Source organism: Gymnoscopelus braueri (assembly GCF_963280865.1).
Source record: "Gymnoscopelus braueri genome assembly, chromosome: 21".
Lineage (NCBI taxonomy): Eukaryota > Metazoa > Chordata > Actinopteri > Myctophiformes > Myctophidae > Gymnoscopelus > Gymnoscopelus braueri.
The window spans coordinates 30,052,997-30,073,036 of NC_137623.1; the positions used below are offsets into that span (position 1 = coordinate 30,052,997).

General features: G+C 43.2%; 1 protein-coding gene across 1 annotated transcript in view; it reads left to right on the forward strand.

Moving 5' to 3' along the window:
- The window catches only part of map7d2b (MAP7 domain containing 2b), a 35,872-nt gene extending 20,292 nt beyond the window's left edge, over nucleotides 1-15,580 (forward strand). The window contains exons 7-16 of the mRNA XM_080417140.1: nucleotides 1,458-1,552; nucleotides 3,475-3,548; nucleotides 5,318-5,526; nucleotides 7,389-7,530; nucleotides 8,018-8,198; nucleotides 8,792-8,896; nucleotides 9,659-9,719; nucleotides 12,053-12,203; nucleotides 12,879-13,153; nucleotides 13,769-15,580. Of these exons, the coding sequence (XP_080273266.1) occupies nucleotides 1,458-1,552; nucleotides 3,475-3,548; nucleotides 5,318-5,526; nucleotides 7,389-7,530; nucleotides 8,018-8,198; nucleotides 8,792-8,896; nucleotides 9,659-9,719; nucleotides 12,053-12,203; nucleotides 12,879-13,149 (1,289 nt within the window). The 3' untranslated portion in view covers nucleotides 13,150-13,153; nucleotides 13,769-15,580. The remainder of the gene's footprint in view (nucleotides 1-1,457; nucleotides 1,553-3,474; nucleotides 3,549-5,317; nucleotides 5,527-7,388; nucleotides 7,531-8,017; nucleotides 8,199-8,791; nucleotides 8,897-9,658; nucleotides 9,720-12,052; nucleotides 12,204-12,878; nucleotides 13,154-13,768) is intronic.
- Nucleotides 15,581-20,040: the final 4,460 nt, after the last annotated feature.

Here is a 20,040-nt window from a genome sequence, read left to right on the forward strand (position 1 = left end):
CACCCACACACACACACACACACACACACACACACACACACACACACACACACACACACACACACACACACACACACACACACACACACACACACACACACACACACACACACACACACACACACACACACACACACACACACACACACTCCCATTGATCACATGGCGGCCATTATGTCCGGACGGCCGCTGTCTGAATATGGTCGATGGCTTGCATCAATTTGACTTCTGAAAAAGTCCCAATTGTCTTCCATGTAGCCATAAAATGTTGCACTTAAAGTTCTCATCGGCTGACCCCATTAGACCATGCCCCTTCACTCCCAAGCATGGCCTTCTGAATTGACTTTAAAGGGCAGTTAAGATGGTCTCGTTGAATTTAATTACTTTAGTAATGCTATGAACATTCTTCATAGCATGTTAAAAGTGGAGACCAAATCAAGGTATTCTATGTTGCATGAAAATGTGAAGAGGCTTTCATGTTATGTCCCATATTATGTCCCAACAATGGGAACTGTGAGATTCTACGTATGAAGACTTCCTTTTCTAAATGTTGTATACCCACTTTGGGGAAAACAAAACAAAAACCAAACTCATTACCTTACATTGCTTTGTTATTACTGATAGAGGATCCAATCTGTGTTGTGAAATACTTTCCTGTACAAAAGTACCACAATCTGTTCCAATAATGTATTATGGATACATTTCTTTGATTTATCTCATTATGGAGTGAGACTCTTGATAAATACAGTAGCCATAATAGAGTACCGAAGTCCTGACGTCACTCCCACTACCCTTGGGTCACTGAAGTATTTTTTCTATTGAAAACAACATTGGGAAATCAGATTGCGTGTTCCAAAAATAAACAAATCAGCCCTGCGGTTCTGTATGTGACTCAGTGTGGTTTATGATATTGAGTTACATTTGATAACTTCATGTATTTAATAATAACTAAATGTATTTATTTTCTTACTCTTTGGATAAATTAGTACTTTTTCACCGTCAGTTGATTATTCATTCATATCCATATCAGTGAAATTGCCGGGCTGATTTGTTTATTTTGGAATGCAGTGCTTATGACATGACGATGATCTAAGATCTCCCTATGGGGATTTTCAATAGAGAAAATAACTCCATGATCCAGGGCGATAGTGGCCTCTAGTGGCAGTGATGTCAGACTTCGGTGCTCTATATCCTCTTATACTTTTAAGGGGGAAGGACTTTTGTAAATTGCGAATGTGTTCTATTGACTTACTGTCTGGATGTGTGTTTGTATTTGTGTTTTTCTGTGTGTGTGTTTTTCTGTGTGTGCGTGTGTGCGTGTGTGTGTGCGTGTGCGTGTGCGTGTGCGTGTGCGTGTGCGTGTGCGTGTGCGTGTGTGTGTGTGTGTATGGGGGTGGCGGTTCTTCTGTCTGTGTCTGTCTGTGACCTGTCAGTCTCTGGTGTGTCCCACCGTTTAGCGGCCCCCAGTGCGCCGAAGCCGCACAGAAGTTCCTCCAACAGAAGGAGTGTCGCTGGGTACCCTGAGGAGAACGCGGGAGCCAAGACTCCCACAGTCAGTACTCTCTCTCTCACACACATGCACACACACACACACGCAAGCACGCACGCACGCACGCACGCACGCACGCACGCACGCACGCACGCACGCACGCACGCACGCACGCACGCACGCACGCACGCACTCACACTATTATAATTAATGTTGTTAAAGCAATGGTTCTCAAACGTTTTCATGTCAAGGACCCCCAAATTGTTATGTATTTCTGATCTTGTCCATCCTTGTCACATCCTCCTGTCTTTTCATCAGTGCCACCGTTGCAAAGCCGGACAGTATGACTGGTCTCATTACTGTCTTAAACACCTTCCCTTTCCCTCTTGCTGGTACCCTTCTGTGACAAATCACTCCTGACATTCTTCTCCATCCGTTCCACCCTGCCTGCACTCTCTTTTCCACCTCCCCGTTACTTTGGACAGTTGACCCCAGTTGGACAGTTAAACACCTCCACCTTCACCTTTCATTTCACAGAAATATACATGAGTAGATCCCATCCATTTGTGAACTGGTTGTGTGCTTTGAGAGACCTACAGTATAAGCTTTTATTCATCAGAAGTATAACTGAGTACTCACAGCACAAAGATGAGGCAGAAGTTCGCTATCAATGTTCCACCCCTCCACACACCAGGTGTGTGTGCTATTTTCCCCAAATAGCGTTCCCTGGCTCACCTTATTTGTCCCGGTAAATTCTCAAATCTCTCTCTCCCTTGGGGAGGCTCCTCTGTCCTCGGAATGTCATCGACACACCCATGAACTCAATGCACCTGGTACTCCATTCATACATTAAGCTGTTTGGGCTAAATCGGACATTACAGTGACTCAACTCAAAGGAGGTGGATTGTCAAGTCTGTTGCATGTCAGGTCTACTGAGTTTGACATTTGCGCTCACACATACAGCCCCACCACCGGTTCATGTCGAAATTCAAGGTCGCAGAGCATGTGAGAATGAGGTTACAGAATGCCAGGGGCAGAGAGAGCAGCTAGCAAAGACCCCCCCCCCCCCTACATGACAGAGCAGTAACAATGACACTGATGAAAGCAGACATAAAAAGAGGAGCTTAGGGTGGAGGTGGATTAGTGGAAGTTTGTGGGTGGGTATGCGTACGCTGTAGCATGAGTAAGCAAAATGAAGCTGTTTTAAACATCATTCCATAATAACATGAAAGGCCAGTGACACGTGACAGCAGCGTTGATGGAGGTGGGCTTTACAGGAGTCTGCTGAGGAGACACCTTGGCAAGAATCAGGGCGGGGCATGGTTTGTTCAGTTAGCCTGAACTCACACTATGCTCCATTTATTCCGGCTTTAAGCTTTAATGCAGGGGTCTTCAACAGGGGGTCCGGGACCCCTAGGGGGTCCTCAGAGATACTACAGGGGGGTCACCAAATCTTTGAGTTATAGGATATTTTTTTTTACAATAACCACTTGAACCCTAGCATCCCTATTCTGAGGAGAATTATTTTGCCAAAGATAGCAGATCTACAAGCTCACAACGCCTCGTGCTGCGACTCCTTGCGAGGCGTTGTGAGGTTATAGGTCGGCTATTTTCGGCAAAGAGGTTTGGCGTAGAGGGAAAAAAGAGCAGACCAAGTTTATTGAGTATTGATGACGGTTTAAGTGGTTAAATGTCTGAAAATAACTATCTATGAAATCTACGAAAACGTTTAATCTGCAACACAATTTTCTGGGCCAAGGGGTCCTTGGCCTGAAAAACGTTGAAGACCCCTGATGTAATGACTATGGAGACAAATTTAAACAAATGCACAATCTAAAAATGAAGCCATTAACGGGAAAGTGATGAATGCTGTATAACCAACGCTGTGAATGTAGGCAACGACATGTACAGTGTGGACGGTGGTATGGTCCTTGAATGTACTGAAATATAAACATTAATGTTCTATCGTATTATGTGATTTCCAGACAGAATCTCCGACCACACCTGTCCGCAGTGCTTCATTCAGGTCCCAGAGCAAAGGCCCTGGCACACCTAAACGGTACACTACACACACACACACACACACACACACACACACACACACACACACACACACACACACACACACACACACACACACACACACACACACACACACACACACACACACACACACACACACACACACACACACACACACACACACACACACACACCCCCACACACACACACACACACACACACACACACACACTTTATATTTTAGTAACATTTAGGGTTATGACTTTGTAGTTGCATTTCTATAACATTGAAGTAATAACAAAGCAAGAAGCTCCTTGAATGCAGCAAACAGAGTTCCATCAGCACTATAGGAGCAAGGAACAGCTGCCGATGTTCCTTGCTGTTTAAGTGCTGTTTGAACTCTTGTTACGATGCAATGCTGGGCATTAATGTCATTATCTTATCAATCAGCCGCGGGTGGCAAGCATCCGGTTCTGGATATGAAGACAATAAAAAGGAAGTCATTAAAACGCTGATTTTACATTCCATTGGAGTCAATGGTGATTTGACGCGACTTTGTCATTGTCATAAATACTTAATGCTTCCAGTCGCTTGTTTAAAGTCTTCTTTCAATTATCAAAATGCGTTTTTGGAAATTATGGTCCTATTCATTTTAAAATTGATCTAGGGCTTCTAGCTTCTACTGGTTCTACTGAGCGCAGCCAAGATGGTGGATTTCAATTTGGTGAAATCGTAGCTTCAAAGCGAGTCCGTAGAAACCAATGGATGACATCACGGCTCCCCTTACAGTCTATGATCAGCACTTGTTGTCTAGGCTCCCAGAACAGTTTCATTGGCTGTGCATATTCAACAACACGTGGTTCTGAGAGCTTAGTTTCTATTGTAACTCTCGAATGGCTCTTTTCGACAACGAAAGGGTTAACCAGAACCCACAAAGTTCTGTGATGTTTTTTTGTTTGTTTGTTTACATTTCCATTATAACCAGAAAGGGGAGGTACGTCAGAAAAATCCACAAGCTCACAACACATCGCAATGTGACACGTTGTGAGCTCGTAGATCTGCTATTTTGAGAACCTTACCTGCCACCAAGCCATAGTAGCCTATACGGAAACAAATCCAGAACCCGTGAAATGTGTTTCACGGCACAGCGCGATGTGCTTACCTCTTGTAGTTGGTCCCTGGTGTTCTGGCGCGCTCTGCTGCATGCTCCTCTTCTGGGCAGCTGTCAACCCTTTCCAATTAGTGGCTCCACTTTCCTGTGGTTGGGCCCACATTACCTGTAGTCAGGACTCAGGACAGCTCTAAGCAACAGCCAATAATAGGTTAATGGGATCAAGTCATGGCATAATTCATATTAGCCAATAGGGACGTTGGATCTGACGGTAACACTCTGCAGTACTTTAATAGCGCTAAAAGAATATTTGCTGCATTCGAGGATCTTCCAACTTAATTAGTTCTCTTTGTTTTGGGTCAGTTTGGAAGCCCACCCATCATGCTGCGTTCACGGCACGCTGGCAGCTACAGAGATACAGTCTATTCATTTTCAATGGAAGCCAGCCAACATGAAGACACAAAGATACATGTGACATTTGTAGCTGCTACAAAATTTGTAACAGCTACAAAGCTACACATAAGTTGAGCTGGCTTCATCTTCAGATACAAAGCTTCAAAGCGACAGATATGCTTTGTATCTTTTGTATATGCCAGTGCGATCGCAGCATCACCTTTTTTTTGTGGTTACATTACATAAACTCTAGTCTTTTCTTGACATGTAGTCTTGTTCTATCTATCTGTTGTGGTTTTCAGGGTGAGGTCGGCCAAGAACCGGCCACAGTCTCCCTGCTCCCCGGGACAGTACCCTCCGTCCCCTCTCCGACAGCGTCCCTCCACCCCCGGCACCGATGACAGGGGCCACGTCGAGGGCAAAGGTCACGGGAGCCTGGAGAGGAAGATCTCCAAGTCCGAAACGTCAGAGAAGAAGATCCCCAAGTCCACCAGCAGAGAACTGGCTGCAGGTGAGGCAGGAAGCTGTGAATTATTGCGTGTGTGTGTGTGTCTATGTGTGTGTGTGTCTAAGTCCGAGCCCACCTTTTTCAATGTCCACCTCAGCTAATTTGAAGGAGCACTTAAGCACTGGCATCATGGAGCTACTGTTTAATCTCAGAGTGTCCAATGAGCTGAATTATGATGATGTTTTCAGAGCCCGCTGCCTCAGAATGATGTTCTGTCCTTGAATAGAGAGAGAGAGAGAGAGAGAGAGAGAGAGAGAGAGAGAGAGAGAGAGAGAGAGAGAGAGAGAGAGAGAGAGAGAGAGAGAGAGAGAGAGAGAAATTTGAACTACCCTGTGGGATAGAACATCTTCCCCTATTTGGCTGCAGTCTCTATCTCTATTTCTCCCTCTCTCCCTCCTCTCTTTCCGGTCTGCATTAAATCTATATGGACAGTATGTGTTGGTATATCTATGTATCATCTTTGATAGACTGTGCTATACAGTATGTCTCTCGATGCCGGTCTCTAGGTCTGCCTGTCTGATGGCCTTCCTGTCCAAGTGTCTACTAAACAGAAAATGTGTCTGTCTGTCTGTCTGCCTGTCTGTCTGCCAGTCTGTCAGCCTTCTGATGACTCTATCTATATCTCTGTCTATGTGTACATCTATCAGTCCAGCTGCTGGATTCTCTGTCCATAGACAGAGCGGCAATCATAACTGCGGTGTCAAGCGGGTGCCGCTTCGCACCGCGACACCGCAGCTCCAGGCAGGGCCAGGGGCGTGCTGGGACCAAAATTCAGCTCTGGGATTCTCCGAACCGGCCCACCGTTTTGTCAACGGGGGGGGGGGGGGTGATCTTTTTTTTTTTTGGGTTGGCCCACCGGCTGTCTGGCGGCCCGTAAATGGCGCGGCCGTTCTGGAATTTTCCCGAATTTCCCAGTGGCCAGCACGTCCCTGGGCAGGGCTCTGTGGATTCGTCTATATGACAGAGATGTCATATAGGCATTTCTATCCCTCTGTCTACCGCAATGGTTCTCAACCTTTTCAGACCGTGACCCCCCAAAATAATCATATTTGAACTCTGACAAGCACTTGGAATTGTAGGAGTTGAGGCTCAGTTCCACAGATAAAATAGCCGATCTACAAGCTCACAACGCCTCACAACGTTGTAGATCGGCAAAAATAAAATCTAAATTGCCTCTTTCTTATATAATTTGACAATTTGGCCAATGTTTGACCAGTTTTTATAGTATAGTTTGTTGATAACTTTTGATGCAGTAATTGTATTTTTTCTTTTCTTTCTTTTTGAAATTGTCACTTCACTGTCATCTGGGGACCCCCCCCCCCCCCCCAAATCATGTGGTTTACCGATCGGTTTGTCTGTTGTTGACCTTTGTCTCGATTTCTCGATGTCCGGTCACATCGGAATCAGAATCAGCTTTATGATTTGTCACGTCACATGGTTACAGGTGAAAGCTCTCAGCGTTTGCAGTTACAAGGAAGAGCTAGAATAGAGAAAGAAATAATAGAGAAGAAAGGATTAAAGAACAGGTCAGGCGAAGACCTGTTCAGTCTGCGCCTGACCGAACAGGTCGGCACAGAGCGGAAGGCTCTGTGCCGACGGAAGGCACAGAGCCTTCCGGAAGGCACGGAAGGCTCAGAGCCAAATCAAATAGACAATGTCAAATATACACAAGGTGTATGATTTAAAATAGAAATGGTCCTGGATAATTAGCAATACAGAAGAATATACTATCTACTGGAGAAAACCGAGCAATATAAAAGCAGAAACATTTCTGTTTGTCTACCAGTTCGCTTGTCCTGTCCTCATCAATTCAATGCCCCACTCTTGACTCTTGACTTCCTTGTGCCGCCCCCCCCCCTCCACAGAGTCTCCAAGCACACCTACAGGAGGCAGGAGTTTCGGCGGAACAACGGACGCAGAGGAGGCGTCCAGACTGCTGACCGAAAGACGCCGCCTGGCCAGAGTACAGAAGGAACAGGAGGAGAGACAAAGGCAGGAGGAAGAGAGGTATGTGTGTGGGGAGTTCAGTGCATTTTGTACATTTTGATCATCATAGTGCTATTGTTCTGCTGTTGTCTGGCATAATACGTTCTTGTTTTTATGTTAATTTTGTGTGGGGTTGGCACCCAAGCATGTTGATAGTGCTTTGAATCGTGCAACTTAAAAAGCAAACAAAACTAATCCTGATTATGCACTAGTGCTATGGTAATTAGAGCCACTTGTTCATTACAGGAAAACTATTTTGAAACTTATTGATCAAGGATTAGGATTACATTCTCCATTTAACTCCCTGTTTTTGGTGCTGAAAAACCATATTGATTAGCAATTGATTAGCAACAAGTATTGTGATTCATATCACAATCGCAATATTCTGCATAAGATTTTGACAATATGACATTTAGTCAATACCTTTCCTGTAGTGTCTGTATGTGTCATGTATCTCTTAATGCATTTGTGTGTTTCATTCTTTGTTTCTCTCCGCCTCCTCCGTAAGGCTGAGGGCCGAGGAGGAGCAGAGGAGACAGGAGGAGGAGCGCGTGCGCCAAGAGAGAGCTGCACTACAAGCAGAGGAGGATAAAGTGAGGCGTGAGGAGGAAAGGAGGACCAGGGAGGAGGAAGAGCGAAGACAGAAGGAGCAACGATGGAAGGACATGCAGGACCAGCTGGACAGAGAGGTCAGAGTAAACGATGGTGATCAAGAGTAGAAATGAATTTAATTCAGTCTTCTTATTGTTGCTGTCGGGCAGAAACCTCTTATCTAGTATAACCTTTTGTGTTTTTTCGTAAATGAATGCCCCACTTGATCATAGCCTACCACAGCGTCACGCAAATGTAAAAAAAAAAAGTAGCACAAGATCAGAAATGTATTTTGTTTTGGCCCTAAAACATTCAAAGCTTTATAGTCCAACAGTAGTATTTTGAAATACATTTTTTGACACTGAGGGAGCCTGTGTAATACTATTACTACTGTGATGTTTGAATTTTACCCTTACAAATCTGTCTGTTACTATCTGTACGGTAATTTCTCTTACAAGGCCAGACGCATTGTCACTTGACAGAAACGGTATTGGGTTTATCCGAGTATAGCTTAGCTTATGTTTGTGCTAATGTTGGCTTATTTTCAATTAACATTTAATCAGGCTGTTGCCCTCACCTAGGGGGCACCGGCGAATGAACCAGCAGCCTACTGTAGAAACAAACCAATGAAAAGAGTCATCAGTAATTCATAACTCTCTCATAACAATCGAATCGACCATACTGCTTTCAGAGAGAGGAGGCTTTTCTGCGCGCTCAGCGGGAGGCAGAGAGGAAGATGCAGGAACGAGAGCTACTGCACATCCAGGAGGAACAGGAGAGACTAGTGAGGAAGAAGGTATACACACATAGTATGCACTCATCGAGTGTTAAAGTTCCCCTTGCATTGGATTTCAGTACATTTACACTCACTGAAGAACAAAAAAGATTTAGATAAAAAAAATGTACAGCGCTAGCTATCTATCTGTCTATCTGTCTATCTATCTATCTATCTATCTATCTATCTATCTATCTATCTATCTATCTATATATCTAGGTACTGTATATCTATCTATATCTACAGTACTATACAGCAGGGTTCTTCAATGTTTTTCAGGCCAAGGACTCTAGTTGAGAGAGACGAAGAAAGCTGTCCATGCAACGTGATCAATGTCTGTTAACTGTTGAGAGATTTAAGACTAGCTTGGAAATATTCCACAGGTTTTTATTTTAAGTGATGCTGCGGCTTTGGTGATTTGACAGCACTGTCATCAGTGCTGTGTAAATAACATGTTTTTTGTTTGTCTAATATGTTGAAATCATTATTAATGTGTAAAAAAACATCCTGGAGTAACACTGAGGACTGCTTTTACACAAATACATTTTAATCGATTTTTTATCAATTAGTCTGATTATGAAGGGCACCGAGCTCTGGCATATAATAGTAATTTTTAATGGTGATTGCGAGCGCTACAGCCTGTGATAAAAATCAACATGTCCATCTGTACCGAATGATGATACATTTCTGTTGATACCTTATAGTCTTCACATTTACCTCAAATAGTAAAAATTTGTTTGTTTTGTTTGCCTTTTTTTTCCTGTGTCTCATCCAACCCTGCAGAGAATTGAGGAGATTATGAAGAGGACACGGAAGAGTGAAGTAGACATGCCTTCTGCTCCAGGTACCGTGATGCGTACATACAACTGTATACCATCTCTAACTTGTGTACACACACACACACACACACACACACACACACACACACACACACACACACACACACACACACACACACACACACACACACACACACACACACACACACACACACACACACACACACACACACACACACACACACAATAATGTAATAATAATAATAATGTATTTATGTCCACATAAGAGACACAATACAAGGACACAGATATTTAAAAGATGCTGTAAAAAGTGCAGTCAGCAAATCATGGACAACTACCCAAACACCCCTCAGGGCTACAAATAACAGCATCTTTGCCAGGTTTGGCGGCTATTGATAAAATAGAGTGCGCTGAATTTTGCAGGCCGTTTAGCTGCTTTTTTTGGCATCCCAAGTTGTTTGAAGCTTCTTACAACCAACCTATGAACCAATGTCCTACTAGGCTGCCAAACACAAGTAGAATTGCACCTATAACCTAGCTCTGTGATGGTATGGAGGAGTGGCTGGCATTTAATGACTTTAGTCATAAAAGCTTCCTCTAAGCTAGAGTCAAAGGGGCAGTCAGGCCACTTCAAGAATCAAAACTGATTTGGAGACTTTGTTGACAACAAAAACAACATCTGGTGTATTGGCAGAAAGATGTGCAAAGATTTCAGGATTATCTGTACTGAGTTGAAACATGGAATGTTTGACACAGGAATGTTTGTACATTCTCACTGACGGTGGAAAATGTTTGGATATGTCCTTTTTACTTGAGCTAAAGGATTTTTTTCAATTTTCAATTTCAAATATACAAAGACATCAGGTAGTAGTAAACAATAAACAGCACACATCATAAAGAAAGCACAAAAAAACAGTAAAGTGTGTCTGTGTGTGCGTGTGCGTGCGCGTGCGTGTGCGTGTGCGTGTGCGTGTGTGTGTGTGTGCAGTGTGTGGTGTGATGTGATGTGAGTCAGCTGCAGTGTGACTCAGCAGTGTCCTGTAGAGCTGGACTGCAGCTCCCTCCCATGGTCAGAAAGAGCATGACGTTTTACCAAAGGTCTACAGCAGTGGTTCTCAAAATTATTCATGTCAAGGACCCCCAAAATGATATGTATTTGGCTGCGGACCCCCATCTGAAAAATATCTTGTGCCAGGGACGCCCAGAAGAGAAGATTTATGTTAAAGAAATGCAAAATTATTATTTTGTTTTCAAACAATTACGATATTTTTCAAAGATTTTCAAAAATAGCAGATGTACAAGCTTGTAGATCTGCTTTTTTTGAATTTCCAACATATAAATGGATAAAGGGGTTAAAATGATTGTGATGCTATATTAACTACTTTGGCTGGGGACCCCCCTGTAATCTATATTTTGAAAATAGCCGATCTACAAGCTCACATGCGACGCATTGTGAGCTTGTAGATCTGCTATTTTCAAATGGCCAAAATGTATTCACCTGTTTCCTAGGCTGTGTGTTTTCCACTTCCTGTCGATTTGATCCAATGAAATCCAATGAAACTGGTCAGATGACCAATGATATCCAATGAAATCGACAGGAAGTGGAAAACACACAGCCTAGGAAACAGGTGAATATGTAGGGCTAAAGTGGTTGGTGTGTTTTGAAATAATAATGAAAATCTACAAAGTGAATAGTAACTAAAGCTTTCATATAATTGTAGTGGAGTAAAAGTACAATATTTTCCTCTGAGATGTAGTGGGGTAGAAGTAAAAGTATTGAAAATTGTTAATACTGAAGAAAGTAAAAAATACCTCAAACTGTACAGTACTTGAGTACATGTACAGTAGTTACTTTACACCACTGGCAAAAAGTTGCAGCACACCGGCAGGTAAACATCCACATGGTAGATCCACACAGGAAAGAAGTCCACATAGGAGGTATCCACATGAAGGGAGGTATCCAACATGAGGCAAAACAGTCCGTCGTCCATCAAAGGAAAGTGTTCCAGTGTGGCAGACCAGTCTGGTGACAGGCGGTGTTCAGGCCTTGTTCAACAGTCTGATGGTAGCCAGCTATGCCGGGTGGAAGCTGTTCAGAAATCTGGTGGTCTTGCCCTTGATACTGCGGTAGACCTCCTTGCCTGGCCGCGGTCGCAGTAGTGGTGTAAACAGATTGTGTTTGGGGTGGTGAATGTCCTTGATGATACGATGAGCGTTGACTATTAGCATGCACCGCTTCTCATGCAGTTCCTGGAGGGAGGGAAGCTCACCTCCCATTATGCACTCAGCCGTCCTCACCACCCGCCGTAGGTTTTTAGCCCGATCTACGTTGTGAGCTTGTAGATTTACTTTATTACAACCATGTGTGTTCCTCCAGTGCCTGAGGTGAGGAGTGAAGCTGATGGGGCTTTAGAGGAGGAGGAGGCCCTGATTCCAGGGCCCGAGGCCCCCATCATCTCACTGGGACCCCTGGAGACTAAGAGCTGCGTGGACGAACTCTCTGACGGAGTACAGTCCATGGATGTCAGGTAGGATATCTGTGTGTATGTGTGTGTTTGATCTACTTTGAGGTACCCTGAGAAAGCACATCACATCTCCCTACCTATAGGGATTCAGAATTCCCCATTGTACATAAAAGTAGATCCAAAACAACAGGTGGGGTGGTGGAGGGTGAGCAGCAAGTTTTAAAACAGAAGCAGCAAGCAGCAGCACAGACAGCAGTAGGCAGCAGCAAACAGCAAGCAAGCAATGAGCAATGAAACGTCCCCATTTAAATAGTGTGCTCTATCATGAAGGCAGTATGTAATTGGTTGAGAATAGAAGCATGGAGCTGAGACCTACCAATGGTCGGCCAGTTCCCTGGCAGAACTTGTTCTGCGCATTAGAGGAAATTCAACTGTCTTCCAGTCTGCAGAATGCAGATGTATATTTATTGTTTATGTTCATCCCAATTACATATTTATTTTTTTCATCTCCAAATGCCTAGTCTTGCATGCTTATAGACACCTCTTGCGTGAGTATGAAGTACTGTACCGGAAACATTCATCTCTAGTGAGAACAGTCACATGGCGGTAAGGAGCACAATGTGTGAACAACTCTGGAAGAGTCCCCCCCCCTCCTTGCCTATGCCGGCAATTTATATGAATGTTTTAGCCGGCAATACTGGCATTGCAGTGTAAACACAGGTGTGTGTCTCCATGCAGCCCGGTGTCTAGGGACGAGCAAGCCAGCGCTCAGGACTTCTCACCGGTCATTGAGGGAATAGAGGGCGACATGAGCAACGCCCGCAACCTGGAGCACCTGTTGGACCTCGCTGCCCAGGGGCGGGGCCCAGGGCAGGGTGAGGAAATGCCTTCGTACCCCAAGCTGGGGGACCTCAACAAGAACCTGCTGATACAGGCCTGCAATGCCGCCGCCTCCGAATCCTCTCAGCTCATCCACAGCATCAGTCCTGGCAAACTGGACGTCCAGTAGCCAGGTAGAGGAACACACTCACATAGACAGAGTACCTCTATCATGTAGTACCAATATCATGGTATAGCACAACCGTGAGTGTATTATTGTGATTATACCACAGTTTAATTATCAATATTTATTAAAATAATAATGAAAAATAAAATACAGCTGGCGGCGGCCGTTGCTAGGTACAGGTAAGGTAACAAGGTGGCGTTCGGAGTGCTTGTTGTCGAGATATTGGCACTTATTGCAATGCCTCTCAGCCAATCACAATGAGAGTTTGAAACAAACTGTGATATAATACCAAACGCTAGAAAAAGTAAATTTGTTAAAGAACCCAACGAACGAGTGGCTTATAAACAAAGTCTCGACTCAAAACAAGTCAGGATGATGTCGATGTTTACTTTGCACAGATCGTCTCTGTCGGGGTGGAAAGCTCTTATGTCCAAAACAGCTTCCAGATCTGCTACTTTTGATGCTTTTGTGTGACGTTAATTTACGGGAAAAAAACACAAAAAAAAATCATTTTACATTGTACAACATGGAGATGAGAGGTTTCTGCCCGACAGCAACGATATCAAGCTATTATTCGTGTACTGCATTTCTTTATCTCATCTGTCATCTCCTCTTCCTCCAGGATCACAGCGTTGCTGAGACTTTTAGGTTGAGTGCAGGAAAATAGAGGGTGAGAGACCATCACCCTACTGTCTCTGCCCCTCCAAGCAATTGCAAGAAGGACAGAACTGCTGCTGACCGTCTGGTTCTTCATCTATATTACTCACACTTTTGCGCAATACCCTGGAGAGACAGACACACACACACACACACACACACACACACACACACACACACACACACACACACACACACACACACACACACACACACACACACACACACACACACACACACACACACACACACACAAACATTTCATAGTGATACTCTCTTAAGTGTAAAGCTTTCACTCTCGTCTCTGCCTATGTAACACTCTGTATATAGATCTGTCTCAATGTGTTGGAACCTGATGATAATGAACACAGTGTCTCTGGGTGGGGTTAGGGTGTGTGACTGTAGCATTTTGTCCAGTGGCAAACGGTGGGAGGCTTATTCTGTGATTCTTGTGTAGCATCTTTAGTTGGAGACTAGATACATTTCCTGTTTATACCATTATACACACACTGAAATGGGGGGGTCTGTTTTAGGCTGTAGTTGTGGTTGTGTAGCTAAACTATGTCTGGGAGTTTCTCTCTGACTTGTCTTTGTCAATGTTTCTGGTGGTTGCTGTCTGTGTGGTCATGCCACCACAGACCTGCTGTTCCATTGACACTAAGGTCTACTGGACCACTTTATCATGACCACCTATATTCAAATCCAGCTAATCAGTTGTACTAATGTAGATATGCTATCAGCCTGAAGACTGGAGAAAACCTATTGACCACTGATGTTATAATCCTGCTGTTAATCCTTAAAACGTAGCCTATAGCTTTGGGTTTCTCTGCTGCTCGTCCCTTGATCTATTGGAACCGAAGCAAGGGTAGAGAAGAGAGGAATAACATTCCATTGTCAGAATACAAAAAAATGATCAATCAGGGGCTGGGGGGGGGGGGGGGGCAACGACTAGGTAGCGGGTTTTAATTGTCCTGTATCTTTATGTGCAGGGTGGAAGATACTGACACTGCATTCTGTTTGTTTATTTAATGCCCGATTTATACTAGATTGCGTGTCAGTGTCGTGCAGAGAAAACACACCGTCACGCAACTTGAGTATGAACCTCTTAAGACTCACTGCAACTGTGTTACTGTACATGTAGCTTAGCTCGCACTTTGATGTGTGTCACTGCTCTGAAGCTACGTATACCTCTGCTCCACACATGGTCCGGATTTCTCATTCTGTAACTCAAACAATTAGTATTAAAATATACTGTACCTCACCGATTAAAGAAAACCCAGACTGCAACGTTTATCAATAGCCATCACCAAATGCATACTGTAAGTCATTACCTTGAGGCCTTAAACCTCTCAAAGATCTCACTTGGCGGGACATCGCTCTCTGCTGTGACTATCAGACGAGTCACTCCTTTGCTTTCTGTTGCTGCACACATGTTTGCGTAACACCTGTTTGACTTTGCTTTGCTCTCAGGGTCTGCGTCGCACAGCATGGGTGCTCGCTATTTTAGTACTGCTGTAAGGTGTCACGTCAAGGGACGGTCATTATTGGAGAAGAATTAAGTGTTTATCACACTAATCCTACAATTTTTTTTTTTTTGTACCATGTGTGTGTCAGTAATCCTTCCATATTCGATCGTTATTTTCCAGATTCTATTGATGTTCATGGTATAAAGGTTTCCTGGGTAATTTTGGTTGTAAGGGTTCCCTTGTATACAGAAAAAATAAGGAACAGAATGTTTAACAAACAATATTACATAATTCTATGTCACTGCAGCTTGGTGGAATATAATATTGTAGATGTGGTGCATGGATAACTGCTGAAAAAGAACAATAAAACTTCATCAAGCCTTTTGTGTCAGTGAAATTGATAAATTCACACAACACCATGACCAACACCTGAAATAGTCATAGGTCACAAAGTCAGTCAGCTTTCCAAATATAGATGACTTTGCACATGCAAAAGGGAGTTTCTTTATACATAAAATGCTTCTTAACATGTTTTTTTCTTTTTTTTGTTGCTTTTACACCATTTTGTGACAGTAATGCCTGCGCAACACCGGGGCCTAAGTAAGCATAAATCACCCTTACGTGTTGGAATAGAACAGTTCATTTGTCAGTTTTAGCTGGTCCCTGTCATTTCACAAATCCAGCAGTGCAGGATTTTCAGGTTGGTCAACAGAGAGCGCAGTGCAACGCATCGTGTTCCACAGCTGTCATCAACATAAACATAATGTGAAGAATAGTACCAAATAACACACTCATTTTTATAGAATAAGTAGGAGCTGCTGTTTTGGCAACACTTACTGTTGAGGCTGAGTATATTTATGTATTCAGTACTCCTCCTTAGCATTTATTCTGTATAGACCTTTTTCACGTCAGACTTATTGACATGAAATTGTAGGGTAGAGCCAACATGCACAATAGAAGCACACTGTTTGACCTGATCACCTGAATGATCCAGCACCAGCACTGTCCTGGCTGAATTACAGACGGCCAATCGGCCATGCCATGAAATAAATAAAATAAATATGTCTCATGAAATAAAAAGTTGGAGAAAAATTTAATAAATATGTCTCATGAAATAAAAAGTTGGAGAAAAAAACATAAAATTAATTAAATAAGTTTATGTATTTATTTCTCTGTTTTTTTAATGGTGGTTCTTATTTATTTAATTTGGGAACTGATGGTCTTCCATAGGTGGGTGATCATTAAAGGCTTTTATTTATCAGTAAATCCCACTTTAAAAACTGATTAGCCTTATATTCTCCTGCAAAAACATTGTGCGATGTGAAAACAATATCGCTGCACTTCTTTCAGGGTAGGCAATTTGAATGACAATGTGGCTGGGCTTGGAAGTTGTTTAATGTCCATCTCTGTTATGAATATTTATAATTTTCCGAATCATCATCTAAATTACAATTGTTGGACTTTGACAAGGGGGTATAACTATAACGAAAAAACATCACATGGATGCACCTGGGACGTATCATCAGTGTTGTAGCCTAGGGTCAACAGGTGTTTCGGGTCTCGCAACATACACCCTCGCCCAGGTGACCCAGCCGGGGTCGATCAAGCCCCGACTTGGGCTTCTTCCTCACGGAAGACACAGGCTGGGGCGCCAAACCATACTGCTCCCGGATGCCGTCTACATTCCGGCTGTCACCCGTCTACATTCCGGCTGTCACCCGTCTCTCCGGTGGTCCATAGAATAACTATAACGAAAAAACATCACATGGATGCACATAACTATTATTATTAAAATATATTAATTCTCTATTAAATAGAGCAGTGGTTCTCAAAGTGGGGACCAGGGACCCTCAGGGTTCCTTGAGGGGTTTCCAAATGGACCTTTCAGGTCTGTAACTCTCAGAGTTATGGGATCCTTGAAATTAAAACATGTTTGAGAACCACTGAAATAAAGAAATCAATCATAAAGCTGCGTTATGTAACTTTCCTGTTCTACCCAGGATTTGAGGTCCTGGGTCTCCTATGCAAGTCTCCTATGCAAATGCTGACATTATTTCCACCACTGAGCTAAGAGTCTGCCTGCTTGCTCTGGGAGAAATACAAATTTGACCTTCAGGTCAAAATTTGTGTCAAACTCAAACCAGTAAAAGGATCTATGTCTCAACAGAAGAGCAGGGAGACCAGACCAAAGCCATCAGTGGTGGAAAAAGTACTTTTTCTTTTGCTATTTGAAATCTGTTCGAATGTTCAGAAGGCAGACAGGAGCACATAAAAACACCATATGTTCTACCCTATGTCTGTGTGTTTTTTTTTCTCCGTTTTCACTGTTTGTCTTTGTCAGGACAGGGGGGCTGTATGGGCCACTTGCAACCAGTGGTGGAAAAAGTACTTAAATGTTTTACTTAAGTAAAAGTATCAATACTGCAATGTAGAAATGTAGAAATATGTTACAAGTAAAAGTCTGGTAATCCAAATTTACTTGAGTAAAAGTACAAAAGTATTGGCCATCAAAATATACTTAAAGTACCAAAAGTAAAAGTACTCATTATGTAGAATGTCCTGTTTCACAAGGTATATGCATAAAGTTTATAAAAAATCATTTGAAAAGAGCAGATCAACAAGCTTGCTATTTTCAAATAATCAAAGTTTAAATAGGGCTAAAGTGGTTAATTTTAATCAGTAACTAATGTTTTCAAATAATTGTAGTGAAATAAAAGTACAATATTTGCCTCTGAGATGTAGTACAGTAGATATTAAAGTATAGAACATTGGAAATACTCCAGTAAAAAATTTAAGGGCAGTGCTTCAGTAAATGTAATTAGTTACTTTCCACCACTGTAAGTTATATTGTATTAACATACTCTACCATACAGATTGGTCAAAGTAACATTTTATTAACTAAAAGAAACTTAAATATTAAACAGCTTTAAATAATGATATTTGCCTAATGTGAAGTAGTAGAAGTCCATGTTAGTACAGTAGGTGGCATAGACGCCGGAGGCGGGGTCACACGGTCCTCTGTGTTCAGCTATCGACTTCTTTTTTTATATATATATATAAAAAAAATTGGAGAAAAAAAAAATGTATTTTTTTCTCTCTACCGGCGCAGTATCCGCAGCCTCCGCCCACCCCACCATTCCCATTGTCAAGCGGCCCCAGCCAGACATGCTAATTGCCTCTAATAAACAAGTCTTGATCTCTGTGGCTGTGCTAAACATGTTCTGCAGGTTTTGGCTCTGCCGTCTGCCCTTATTGAAATGAAAGGTCGCTATGCTGTGTCCCTCGACTCCCTCGTCCTGTGTGCACTAACAGTCACTCACTGCATGCACTGAATACTATTCAGTGCATGCAGTGAGTGACTGTTAGTGCACACAGGACGAGGGAGCAGTGGTGGAAAAAGTACTCAAATTTTTTACTTAAACAAAAGTATCAAAGTATCAATTCTTCAAGTAAAAATACTCTGTTACAAGTAAAAGTAAGGTATTCAAAATGTACTTGAGTAAAAGTAGAAAAGTATTAGTATCAAAATGTATTTAAAGTACCAAAAGTAAAAGTAGGCTACTCATTATGCAGAAAAAAGTTTTCTAACCCTTGATACTTTTACTTAAGTAAAACATTTGAGGATGGGACACACTGGGATGGGTAGAGTGTTGTTAACTGTTTTATGGTCATTTAATGAATTAATTAAGCAAAAAAAATCGCGCGCGCTTCGCACGCGTACTTGCCCACAACGCAGTGGGTGGGGGGACGGGGGGAAGGGGGGAGTCATGACGTCATCACTGTCCCCCCACTATTTAACCCCTTCCGGCGTCCCTGACGGCCATACCACCCTGAACACGCCCGATCTCGGAAGCTAAGCAGGGTCGGGCCTGGTTAGTACTTGGATGGGAGACCGCCTGGGAATACCAGGTGCTGTAAGCTTTTTTTCATTTGCCACATTGAATGAGCAATCGTCATTTATGAATGCAGCACTAACTAAGAAAATGGCACTGCTCAACAATGTCACTTCTAACCTTTAGCAGCCCAGCCTATAATAGAGGAATAAACACACTCCACAGCAGGGCCACTGTCATCTATATAAGACCTACCGGCCGTTATGCTGTTGCTTACGGCCATACCACCCTGAACACGCCCGATCTCGTCCGATCTCGGAAGCTAAGCAGGGTCGGGCCTGGTTAGTACTTGGATGGGAGACCGCCTGGGAATACCAGGTGCTGTAAGCTTTTTTTCATTTGCCACATTGAATGAGCAATCGTCATTTATGAATGCAGCACTAACTAAGAAAATGGCACTGCTCAACAATGTCACTTCTAACCTTTAGCAGCCCAGCCTATAATAGAGGAATAAACACACTCCACAGCAGGGCCACTGTCATCTATATAAGACCTACCGGCCGTTAGGCTGTTGCTTACGGCCATACCACCCTGAACACGCCCGATCTCGTCCGATCTCGGAAGCTAAGCAGGGTCGGGCCTGGTTAGTACTTGGATGGGAGACCGCCTGGGAATACCAGGTGCTGTAAGCTTTTTTTCATTTGCCACATTGAATGAGCAATCGTCATTTATGAATGCAGCACTAACTAAGAAAATGGCACTGCTCAACAATGTCACTTCTAACCTTTAGCAGCCCAGCCTATAATAGAGGAATAAACACACTCCACAGCAGGGCCACTGTCATCTATATAAGACCTACCGGCCGTTATGCTGTTGCTTACGGCCATACCACCCTGAACACGCCCGATCTCGTCCGATCTCGGAAGCTAAGCAGGGTC